The sequence below is a fragment of the Salvelinus alpinus genome, chromosome 23 (genome assembly GCF_045679555.1).
Source record: "Salvelinus alpinus chromosome 23, SLU_Salpinus.1, whole genome shotgun sequence".
Classification (NCBI taxonomy): Eukaryota; Metazoa; Chordata; class Actinopteri; order Salmoniformes; family Salmonidae; genus Salvelinus; species Salvelinus alpinus.
The window spans coordinates 18599812-18613388 of NC_092108.1; the positions used below are offsets into that span (position 1 = coordinate 18599812).

Consider the following 13577-nt stretch of genomic DNA (forward strand, 5'->3'; position numbering starts at 1 on the left):
CCTACCTACTGTATACCCACCGACCTACTGTATACCTACCTATCCACCTACCCAACTACCAACTGTATACCTACTTACCCACTGTATACCTATCTACCAATCTACCTACTGTATACCTACCTACCTACTGTATACCTACCTACTGTATACCTACCTACCCACCTACCCAACTACCAACTGTATACCTACTTACCCACTGTATACCTATCTACCAATATACCTACTGTATACCCACCTACCTACTGTATACCTACCTACCCACCTACCTACTGTACACCCACATATGTACTGTAAACCTACCTACCCAGCTAAATACTATATACCCACCTACCCACTTACCTACTGTATACCCACCTTCCTACGGTATACCTACCTACCTACCTACCTACCTACCTACTGTATACCTACCTACCTACCCACCTACCTACTGTCTACCCACCTACCCACCTACCTACTGTATACCTACCTACCCAGCTACCTACTGTATACCTACCTACTGTATACCCACCTACCTACCCACCTATCTACTGTATACCTACCTACCTACTGTATACCTACCTACCCACCTATCTACTGTATACCTACCTACCTACTGTATACCTACCTACTGTATACCACCTAGCTACTGTATACCCACCTACCTGCTGTAAACATACCTATCTACTGTAAACCTACCTACCCAGCTACCTACTGTATACCAACCTACCTACTGTATACCTACCTACCTACCCACCTACCTACTGTATACCTACCTACCCACCTACCTACTGTATACTTACCTACCTACCTACTGTATACCCACCTACCTGCTGTAAACCTACCTACCCAGCTACCTACTGTATACCTACCTACCCAGCTACCTACTGTATACCTACCTACCCAGCTACCTACTGTATACCTACCTACCCACCTTCCTACTGTATACCTACCTACTGTATACCTACCTACCCACCTACCCACCTACCTACCTACCCAACTACCAACTGTATACCTACTTACCCACTGTATACCTATCTACCAATCTACCTACTGTATACCCACCTACCTACTGTATACCCACCTACCTACTGTATACCTACCTACCCACCTACCCAACTACCAACTTATACCTACTTACCCACTGTATACCTATCTACCAATCTACCTACTGTATACCCACCTACCTACTGTATACCCACATACATACTGTATACCCACCTACTCACCTACCTACTGTATACCTACCTACCCACCTACCTACCTACTGTATACCCACCTACCTACTGTATACCCACCTACCCACCTACCTACTGTATACCCACATACCTACTGTATACCCACCTACTCACCTACCTACTGTATACCTACCTACCCACCTACCGACTGTACACCCACATATGTACTGTAAACCTACCTACCCAGCTAAATACTATATACCCACCTACCCACCTACCTACTGTATACCCACCTGCCTACTGTATACCCACATACCTACCTACCTACCTACCTACCTACCTACTGTATACCTCCCTACCTACCCACCTACCTACTGTCTACCCACCTACCCACCTACCTACTGTATACCTACCTACCCAGCTACCTACTGTATACCTACCTACCCACCTATCTACTGTATACCTACCTACTGTATACCTACCTACCTACCCACCTATCTACTGTATATCTACCTACCCACCTACCTACTGTATACCTACCTACCCACCTACCTACTGTATACCCACCTACCTACCCACATATCTACTGTATACCTACCTACTGTATACCTACCTACCTACCCACCTATCTACTGTATATCTACCTACCCACCTACCTACTGTATACCTACCTACCCACCTATCTACTGTATACCTACCTACCTACTGTATACCTACTGTATACCACCTACCTACTGTATACCCACCTACCTGCTGTAAACATACCTACCTACTCTAAACCTACCTACCCAGCTACCTACTGTATACCAACCTACCTACTGTATACCTACCTACCTACCCACCTACCTACTGTATACCTACCTACCCACCTACCTACCCACCTACCTACCTACTGTATACCCACCTACCTGCTGTAAACCTACCTACCCAGCTGCCTACTGTATACCGACCTACCTACTGTATACCTACCTACCTGCCCATCTACCTACTGTATACCCACCTACCCACCTACCTACTGTATACCTACATACCCACCTACATACTATATACCTACCTACTGTATACCCATCTAACTACTGTATACCCACCTACCTGCTGTAAACCTACCTACCCAGCTACCTACTGTATACCTACCTACCTACTGTATACCTACCTACTGTATACCCACCTACCTACTGTATACCCACATACCTGCTGTAAACCTACCTACCCAGCTGCCTACTGTATACCGACCTACTTACTGTATACCTACCTACTGTATACCCACCTACCTACTGTATACCTACCTACCTACTGTATACCCACCTACCCAGCTACCTACTGTATACCTACCTACCCACCTACCTACTGTATACCTACCTACCCACCTACCTACTGTATACCCACCTTCCTACTGTATACCCATCTACCTACCTACCTACTGTATACCTACCTACCCACCTACCTACTGTATACCTACCTACCCACCTACCTACTGTATACCCACCTTCCTACTGTATACCCATCTACCTACCTACCTACTGTATACCTACCTACCTACCTACTGTATACCTACCTACCTACCTACTGTCTACCCACCTACCCACCTACCTACTGTATACCCACCTTCCTACTGTATACCCATCTACCTACCTACCTACTGTATACCTACCCACCTACCTACTGTATACCCACCTACCCACCTACCTACTGTATAACCACCTACCTACCTACCTACTGTATACCTACCTACCTACCTACCTACCTACCTACCTACCTACCTACCTACCTACCTACCTACCTACCTACCTACCCACCTACCTACTGTATACCCACCTACATACTGTATACCTACCTACTGTATACCCACCTACCCACATACCTACATAGCCACCGCCTGCCTACCTTACTACTGTATACCCACCTACCTACTGTATACCCACCTACCTACTGTATACCCACCTACATACTGTATACCTACCTACCCACCTACCTACTGTATACCCACCTACCCACATACCTACATAGCCACCGCCTGCCTACCTTACTACTGTATACCCACCTACCTACCTAGCCACCGCCTGCCCACCATTCTTATTCTCCCCCTTTCACATTGAAAACCTTATATTCCCTGAGCCAATATTGAATATTGAAGAGCCCTAGAGACGACAGCCCTAAAATAATTTTTGTTCAATCTCTTCTATTTCAAGCTATAATAATATTTGGGGGGGAGAAGTGAGATAAAAGCTCCATGTTGGAAGAGTAATTGTAGGTTTTGTGTGGCGTCTGAATCCGAGGGGAGATAGGTGAAGGAGGTGAGAGGAGGTGTAAATTTGTTTTCATGTCATTTTCCCTGTCATTTCTCCAGTCACTGAGCACACGGTGAATTGATCACTTCTATCTCTCTCTGCAGGATGCTGCTTAGACATTCTTTCTATGTTGTTTCCTCTCTCCCTCTCGAACTCTCTGCAGCTCAAACAAACCTCTTTTTCAGCCTGCCTGTCTTCCTTTGGATGTGTTGTTCTGCCTCATTGTCTCTCTCTTTCATTCTCTCTCACTATCTCTCTTCCTGCTGTTTTTGTTCTGGCTGCCTCGCTAATTTCACTCCCCTTACTCTCTTTTCCTCCCTGCTTCCACTCTCTCTCCGTACCCCTCCCTCCACCCCCCCCTCCTATCCACACCGTTTCCCTCACCTCTCTCTCTTCCCCCTCCCTCTACTCTTTCTCTTATCAAAGTAACACATCCCAGGGCCTGGAAATCCCTTCCAGCCAAGGCATTTTTAACTCACCTCACAAACCCTGGGGGGGGCTGTCACAGTGACAAACACACATGCACACACACACACACACACGCACACGCACAGAGAGACTAAACTACTCAAAGACACAAAAACACAAATCCACACACTCACTCAGCATTCACACTGGATGACCACCAGAGGTGCGTCAGATTCTCTCTTATCTCAGATCCAAGTGGCAGGCTATATTAAAGAGCAGGGTATATTTTTAACACTCACACACTGTCTGTACCTTTTGAAAGGCTAATTCAGCTTCAAATAGCATATTTAATGTCTGAGACAGACTAGAGGTCTTTGGTTTGCTTCTATTGATGTCAGTCAACGTCTACATCACACATGAGAGGCCTACTCACAGGTGTGAGACACGCACACACACGTAACACACATACGTAACATGCAACACACACGTAACACACAACACACACACCGAGTGTTAGCTCTCATCACCAACCACACTTCGTTATTGGAGTTGCTTGTGTGATAACCCAGAGTGAAAGTCAGTTCTAGTGGGAATCATCTAGAATCAGACAGCATCAACGGAAATTAGCTGATTCAACAAGCACACACACAGATATGGCCATCTGACTCACAGAGAAAACTCTAGATATATATCTATCCAGCATAGCAGTGACTGCACAGCTTCTCTGGAGCGTTTGAGGGAGAACAGGCCAAATCAACAGGCCCACCTGTGTCCTCCTCTCCTCCTTCTCATCATCTGTTCCATTATTCCATCCTGTTCTGCCCTCCCTCGTTTCCTCCATCCCTCTTTGTCGGCTGACACCCAACACGCTCCCTCGCTCACTCCTACATACCTCTTCCCTCTCACCTTGTTCAGGGTGATCACGGCCTCTTGGTTTGTTCCGCTGATGTTGAACGTGTCCCCCGTCTCTCCTTCCAGGACGGTATATTCCAGCTTGGCATTGTCGCCTAGGTCAGCGTCTGTTGCTGAGATACGGCCCACCTCCGCCCCCAGAACAGCCAGCTCTGACACGGAGAATGACCACATACCTGGAGAGAGGGAGGAGGCAGGAGGAAGGAGGGAGGGAGGGAGGGAGGGAGGGAGGGAGGGAGGAAGGGAGGGAGGGAGGGAGGGAGGGAGGGAGGAAGGAAGGAAGGAAGGAAGGAAGGAAGGAAGGAAGGAAGGAAGGAAGGAAGGAAGGAAGGAAGGAAGGAAGGAAGGAAGGAAGGAAGGAAGGAAGGAAGGAAGGAAGGAAGGAAGGAAGGAAGGAAGGAAGGAAGGAAGGAAGGAAGGAAAAAGAGAGATTTAGATAAGGGATTTGATGTACTGTACAACAGGGAGGAGGGGCTGAGGGAGAAAAAGGGGGATAGAGAGAGAAAAGAGGGCGTGGTAGGAGACAGCGACATCACAGGCGCTGAAGGTTACACAGCACTTATTTATCTTGTTTATGTTGTTTGTGTTTGGTGAGGCGAGATAGAGAGGACTCATCAAATGTCAATGACTGTGTGTCTCCTGCTGTTATTTCTTCTCCGCTAACAAGCTTGATTATTCATCAAGGACAGATAATAAGCCTGTGGTTCCTCTCCACTCAGTCATGTTTAAACATGCAGGTGCCTTTACCTTTTAGTGCTCTTCACATTAAATCACCACATTAAAATACCTTTTGCTGGAGCTACAGTTTATATTACCGTGAAATACACCAATCCCATGACTCACTCTCTGTATGGAAAAGACCAGTACAGGAGCTAACTCAGTCACAACTCTGCATTGCTCACACACAATCCATTCCTTAAACTTCACTTCAGTCGTTTACTGCATACGGACCATTGACTCAAGTGACAAGTTCGAGGGAGGTGGGGAGAAAGAAAGATCGTTTTTTTTGCCTTACACGCACAAAATGTACGTGCCCATTCAGCAGAGCAGCTATGTACAGTACAACTAGCTATTGGTGGACAAATCAGATAAACACCGGGGCTCAGACAGAATAACACTGTAAGCGGCGCTTTGTGACAGTAAAAATGATAGCCCTGCACTTCAGCCAGACAACATCACGACTACGTCAAACACACAAGGAGTAAGATAAAGGATTTATCCACCCACATCAGAATAAGACAAATGTTAGATAAGGACGTTATGAAGAGATAAACAATGTGCTCGACTTTATGTGGGTAAGACCAAACGTGGACTTAAGACAAGGATATGTGAGCATGCAGTTGAAGTCGGAAGTTTACATACACCTTAGTCAAATACATTGAAACTCAGTTTTTCACAATTCCTGACATTTAATCCGAGTAAAAAATACCTGTTTTAGGTCAGTTCAGATCACCACTTTATTTTAAGAATGTGAAATGTCAGAATAATAGTAGAGAGAATTATTTATTTCAGATTTTATTTCTTTCATCACATTCCCAGTGGGTCAGAAGTTTACATACACTCAATTAGTATTTGATAGCATTGCCTTTAAATAGTTTAACTTTGGTCAAACAGGTAGCCTTCCACAAGCTTCCCACAATAAGTTGGGTGAATTTTGGCACATTCCTCCTGACAGAACTGGTGTAACTGAGTCAGGTTTGTAGGCCTCCTTGCTTGCACACGCTTTATCAGTTCTGCCCACAAATGTTCTATGGGATTGAGGTCAGGGCTTTGTGATGGCCACTCCAATACCTTGACTTTGGTGTCCTTAAGCCATTTTGCCACAACTTTGGAAGTATGCTTGGGGTCATTGTCCATTTGGAAGACCCATTTGCGACCAAGCTTTAACTTCCTTACTGATGTCTTGAGATGTTGCTTCAATACATCCACATAATTTTCCTACCTCATGATGCCATCTATTTTGTGAAGTGCACCAGTCCCTGGTCATTATGGCCAAACAGTTCTATTTTTGTTTCATCAGACCAGAGGACATTTCTCCAAAAAGTATGATCTTTGTCCCCATGTGCAGTTGCAAACCGTAGTCTGGGTTTTTTATGGCGGTTTTGGAGCAATGGCTTCTTCCTCGCTGAGCGGCCTTTCAGGTTATGTCGATATAGGACTCGTTTTACTGTGGATATAGATACTTTTGTACCTGTTTCCTCCAGCATCTTCACAAGGTTCTTTGCTGTTGTTCTGGGAGTGATTTGCACTTTTCGCACCAAAGTACGTTCATCTCTAGGAGACAGAACGCATCTCCTTCCTGAGCAGTATGATGGCTGCATGGTCCCATCGTGTTTATACTTGTGTACTATTGTTTGTACAGCTGAACGTGGTACCTTCAGGCGTTTGGAAATTGGAAATTGCTCCCAAGGATGAACCAAACTTGTGGAGGTCGACAATTTTTTCTGAGGTCTTGGCTGATTTCTTTGGATTTTCCCATGATGTCAAGCAATGAGGCACTGAGTTTGAAGGTAGGCCTTGAAATACATCCACAGGTACACCTCCAATTGACTCAAATTATATCAATTAGCCTATCAGAAGCTTCTAAAATTTTCCAAGCTGTTTAAAGGCACAGTCAACTTAGTGTATATAAACTTCTGACCCACTGGAATTGTGATACAGTGAATTATAAGTGAAATAATCTGTCTGTAAAAAATTGTTGGAAAAATTACTTGTGTCATGCACAAAGTAGATGTCCTAACTGACTTGCCAAAACTATAGTTTGTTAACAAGAAATTTGTGGAGTGGTTGAACAACGAGTTTTAATGACTCCAACCTAAGTGTATGTAAACTTCCGACTTCAACTGTAAGAGCTCCATTTGCAACCATGATGAAAAATCCCCTGTTGCCAGGCATTTCAATAGCCACAACCATAAACTAAGTGCCTTGCGTTATATGAGCATTGCATTGGGGAAGGCGCCACGTACAGGAGATAGAAATAAATGACTTCTCCAAAGAGAGGCATATTGGATAGACTGCTTGAGCACTCTTGCCCCAGCAGGCCTCAATGAGGAATGCTCTTTTTCTTTTTCTTGTTTTGTTTTTTGTAGAAGGTTATAAATATGTAGGCCACACATTTAGGCAATGACATCATAATGCGTCTGTATAGTGTGTTTATAGCTACAGTGTCACGTTCTGACCATAGTTCTTTTGTGTTTTCTTTGTTTTAGTGTTGGTCAGGACGTGAGCTGAGTGGGCATTCTATGTTGTGTGTCTATTTTTCCCGTTTCTGTGTTTGGCCTGATATGGTTCTCAATCAGAGGCAGCTGTCAATCGTTGTCCCTGATTGGGAACCATATTTAGGTAGCCTGTTTTGTCTTTTGGTTTGTGGGTGTTTGTCTTCAGTCTTTGTGTGTCTGCACCAGATAGAACTGTTTCGGTTTTCACGTTTGTTGTTTTTTGTATTTGTAGTGTTCAGTTTTGGATTTATTAAAATAAGATGAACACTAACCACGCTGCGCTTTGGTCCGATCCTACCACCACAGACGATCGTTACACACAGTATATTGTTATTTTTATTTAATTTTCATGTTTCCCCCACAGCTCCCTCTGCTGGGATCTCTTGATTGGGCCAATACTGACTGAGAATTCATAATTATGCCTTAACCTGTGTGGTATTGTTGTCGTGACATTGATTGCCATTGCCTTTGCACGCTGAAGAAGGGCTCATACGCAAAGCGTTCGAGCGGCAATAAAAATATGTAAATGTAAGTTTATTCAACAGAGTGCTGTCCTGTTTATGTTCTTTAGATAAGGACGTTATCCCTCTCAACAAAACACAGGAAAAAGGTTAAATCCAATCGATACAAAGGATGATTTATGGGAGAATATGATGTTAGCCATCACTTTAAAGATTAGGCGAAAGCAAAAATCTGGTTTATGTTCTACTTCAAACATGAGGACAATGGGGGGCAGTACTTCAGGGGACTGTAGTGGCCCTTGAGAGAACTACTCTCTCAGGTCCTTCACCTGCTCTTTGATCATATGGTCAATGCAATGACCACCTTCTTCATGCACTCTAGCAGCTGTCTTCGCTTAACTGATTTAGGAACAGCTTGTCCTATCCCAATCCTATCATTTTTCCTGACCACAAAAACCCATGTTTTTTGCTGGTCATGTTTCCTCATCATGTTGGTCAGGAAAAACGTATGTCCCTTCTGTGTGTGGGTGTGGTGTCCTGTGGGGTTGGCTGGGCACTATGTCAGCAAAAAGATACAGGCTATGAATATTAAATACCTATTCGTTGTATTGTAATAAAGAAAGAACAAACCATGTATATAATGTACAATTCATCTTCTAAGGCAGTGAAACATGAAACTCAGCATGCTTATGCCCACAAGACTGGGCCAAGGCATGGGCCTGCCTACTGAAGTGGACATGTGCCAGTGAATCAACATTACATATCAGCTTATGTGCCATGACTATGAATCAACCGTCTGGGACACTTGGCACCAGAATGAAAAAGACTCAGACCAGCCCACAAAAAAATCCTATTAGTAATGACACCCCAAAATATATCCATTCTCATTCTCATTAACATACAAAACTTGAACAGTTGTCTGTATGTCGATATACTACTTGAAGGCAATCGTACATCTCAGAAAAGCTATGTTACACAAGAGCAGTGATACACACACAATGCACGCACACACGCACGCACGCGCACACACACGCACGCACGCACGCACGCACGCACGCACGCACGCACGCACACACACACACACACACACACACACACACACACACACACACACACACACACACACACACACACACACACACACACACACACACACACACACACACAGACATACTCACACAGACACAGCTGTAGAAGTGCTTGAGTGAATGGGGGGAGGTGTGATGGCGATGGCAAAGTAGTCATTATCAGCTTTCCTCTCACCATGTATAGTGAAACTGGCAACAGAAACCATTCATCATATCCACTGGACCAGGCGAGAGGGACACAGAGTGGAAATAATAGCTCCAAATTATACAAGGACAGCATGCCAACGCAACAATAATTACACATCACTTGAAAGAGGAAAATCAAGCCCTTTTAAAGACAGGAAGGAACAGAACATGTGATCTCCCCTGGTCTTTATTCTCCTGGCTCTGGCCATTATGGTGTGATGTGGTGAAACAGCTTGGGGACCAAAGGAGGTTGGTGGCACCTTAATTGGGGAGAACAGGCTCGTGGTAATGACTGGAGCGGAATTAGTGGAATGGTATCAAATACATCAAACACATGGATCCAGGTGTTTGATGCCATTCCATTTGCTTCGTTCCGGCCGTTATTATGAGCCGTTCTAACCTCAGCAGCCTCCGGGGATGGGGACACAGGCTCAATGTTCTATGCCTCTCTGATAAAGCGCTCCCCACCAGGCCCTGGTAATTGTGCTCAGGAGAGAGAATCCTTCACTGTGCTCTGCTCAAACCCACTTCTAACAGACACCTTCTGCTCCCCACCTCACAGGAGAATATTTTTTTTTCTTCTCAGACTACTTCACTGTTCCATGGTTCACTTACGGACACTGTGATTGGTTAGGGTTCCCGGGTAAAGCGTGGTGATTGGTGGAAACGAGCCACGGTTGATGGGGAGATTAGTGAAGTGACAGCCAGTGGGAGTTAATTAGGGGCGGCTGTAGTTTAATACAGGTTTATTCCTGTAAATAAGACCTCAAGAGTGACATCACACTGAGACAGGAGGATGAGGAGGATGGAGGGACGAGGATGAGGAATGGGAGTGAAAGAAAGATAAGGAAAGAGGAGGTGACTAGTAGTAAAATAGATAGTGGAATGGGGACATGAATTCCGTGAAATGAAAAGGAAAAGAGAGAAGAGAGGACAGCAGGGATTAGTGACTCACTGCAGGGCTGGATACACAAATAATAAAAATAGAGAAGAGGACAGCAAGGAGTAGTGACTCACTGCAAGGCTGGATACACTAATAATAAAAAGAGAGAAGAGGACAGCAAGGAGTAGTGACTCACTGCAGGGCTGGATACACTAATAATAAAAAGAGAGAAGAGGACAGCAAGGAGTAGTGACTCACTGCAGGGCTGGATACACTAATAATAAAAATAGAGAAAAGGACAGCAAGGAGTAGTGACTCACTGCAGGGCTGGATACACTAATAATAAAAATAGAGAAGAGGACAGCAAGGAGTAGTGACTCACTGCAGGGCTGGATACAGTAGTAATAAAATAGAGAAGAGGACAGCAAGGAGTAGTGACTCACTGCAAGGCTGGATACACTAATAATAAAAATAGAGAAGAGGACAGCAAGGAGTAGTGACTCACTGCAGGGCTGGATACAGTAGTAATAAAAATAGAGAAGAGGACAGCAAGGAGTAGTGACTCACTGCAGGGCTGGATACAGTAGTAATAAAAATAGAGAAGAGGACAGCAAGGAGTAGTGACGCACTGCAAGGCTGGATACACTAATAATAAAAATAGAGAAGAGGACAGCAAGGAGTAGTGACTCACTACAAGGCTGGATACACTAATAATAAAAATAGAGAAGAGGACAGCAAGGAGTAGTGACTCACTGCAGGGCTGGATACAGTAGTAATAAAAATAGAGAAGAGGACAGCAAGGAGTAGTGACTCACTGCAGGGCTGGATACAGTAGTAATAAAAATAGAGAAGAGGACAGCAAGGAGTAGTGACGCACTGCAAGGCTGGATACACTAAAAATAAAAATAGAGAAGAGGACAGCAAGGAGTAGTGACTCACTGCAAGGCTGGATACACTAATAATACAAATTGAGAAAAGGACAGCAAGGAGTAGTGACTCACTGCAAGGCTGGATACACTAATAATAAAAATAGAGAAGAGGACAGCAAGGAGTAGTGACTCACTGCAGGGCTGGATACAGTAGTAATAAAATAGAGAAGAGGACAGCAAGGAGTAGTGACTCACTGCAAGGCTGGATACACTAATAATAAAAATAGAGAAGAGGACAGCAAGGAGTAGTGACTCACTACAAGGCTGGATACACTAATAATAAAAATAGAGAAGAGGACAGCAAGGAGTAGTGACTCACTGCAGGGCTGGATACAGTAGTAATAAAAATAGAGAAGAGGACAGCAAGGAGTAGTGACTCACTGCAAGGCTGGATACACTAAAAATAAAAATAGAGAAGAGGACAGCAAGGAGTAGTGACTCACTGCAAGGCTGGATACACTAATAATACAAATTGAGAAAAGGACAGCAAGGAGTAGTGACTCACTGCAAGGCTGGATACACTAATAATAAAAAGAGAGAAGAGGACAGCAGGGAGTAATGACTCACTGCAAGGCTGGATACAGTAGTAATAAAAAGAGAGAAAAGGACAGCAAGGAGTAGTGACTCACTGCAAGGCTGGATACAGTAGTAATAAAAAGAGAGAAGAGGACAGCAGGGAGTAGTGACTCACTGCAAGGCTGGATACAGTAGTAATAAAAAGAGAGAAAAGGACAGCAAGGAGTAGTGACTCACTGCAAGGCTGGATACAGTAGTAATAAAAAGAGAGAAGAGGACAGCAGGGAGTAGTGACTCACTGCAAGGATGGACACAGTAGTAATAAAAGGAGAGAAGAGGACAGCAGGGAGTAGTGACTCACTGCAAGGCTGGATACAGTAGTAATAAAAAGAGAGAAAAGGACGGCAAGGAGTAGTGACTCACTGCAAGGCTGAATACACTAATAATAAAAAGAGAGAAGAGGACAGCAGGGAGTAGTGGCTCACTGCAAGGCTGGATACAGTAGTAATAAAAAGAGAGAAAAGGACAGCAAGGAGTAGTGACTCACTGCAAGGCTGGATACACTAATAATAAAAAGAGAGAAGAGGACAGCAGGGAGTAGTGACTCACTGCAAGGCTGGATACAGTAGTAATAAAAAGGAGAGAAGAGGACAGCAGGGAGTAGTGACTCACTGCAGGGCTGGATACACTAATAATAAAAAGAGAGAAGAGGACAGCAGGGAGTAGTGACTCCCTGCAAGGCTGGATACAGTAGTAATAAAAAGAGAGAAAAGGACAGCAAGGAGTAGTGACTCACTGCAAGGCTGGATACAGTAGTAATAAAAAGAGAGAAGAGGACAGCAAGGAGTAGTGACTCACTGCAAGGCTGGATACAGTAGTAATAAAAAGAGAGAAAAGGACAGCAGGGAGTAGTGACTCACTGCAAGGTTGGATACAGTAGTAATAAAAAGAGAGAAGAGGACAGCAAGGAGTAGTGACTCACTGCAAGGCTGGATACAGTAGTAATAAAAAGAGAGAAGAGGACAGCAAGGAGTAGTGACTCACTGCAAGGCTGGATACAGTGGTAATAAAAAGAGAGAAAAGGACAGCAAGGAGTAGTGACTCACTGCCAGGCTGGATACAGTAGTAATAAAAAGAGAGAAGAGAGAAGAGGACAGCAAGGAGTAGTGACTCACTGCAAGGCTGTATACAGTAGTAATAAAAAGAGAGAAGAGGACAGCAAGGAGTAGTGACTCACTGCAGGGCTGGATACAGTAGTAATAAAAAGAGAGAAGAGGACAGCAAGGAGTAGTGACTCACTGCCAGGCTGTATACAGTAGTAATAAAAAGAGAGAAGAGGACAGCAGGGAGTAGTGACTCACTGCAAGGCTGGATACAGTAGTAATAAAAAGAGAGAGGAGGACAGCAAGGAGTAGTGACTCACTGCAGGGCTGGATACAGTGGTAATAAAAAGAGAGAAGAGAGAAGAGGACAGCAAGGAGTAGTGGCTCACTGCAAGGCTGGATACAGTAGTAATAAAAAGAGAGAAGAGGAC

At 44.4% G+C, this 13577-nt stretch overlaps 1 protein-coding gene across 3 annotated transcripts in view; it reads right to left on the minus strand.

The window, feature by feature from the left end:
- The window catches only part of LOC139550442 (uncharacterized), a 230799-nt gene that overhangs the window by 34905 nt on the left and 182317 nt on the right, over positions 1–13577 (minus strand). For all 3 annotated transcript variants that reach the window (XM_071361346.1, XM_071361347.1, XM_071361345.1), the window contains exon 6: positions 4757–4938. In XM_071361346.1, coding sequence (XP_071217447.1) covers positions 4757–4938 — 182 coding nt within the window. The remainder of the gene's footprint in view (positions 1–4756; positions 4939–13577) is intronic.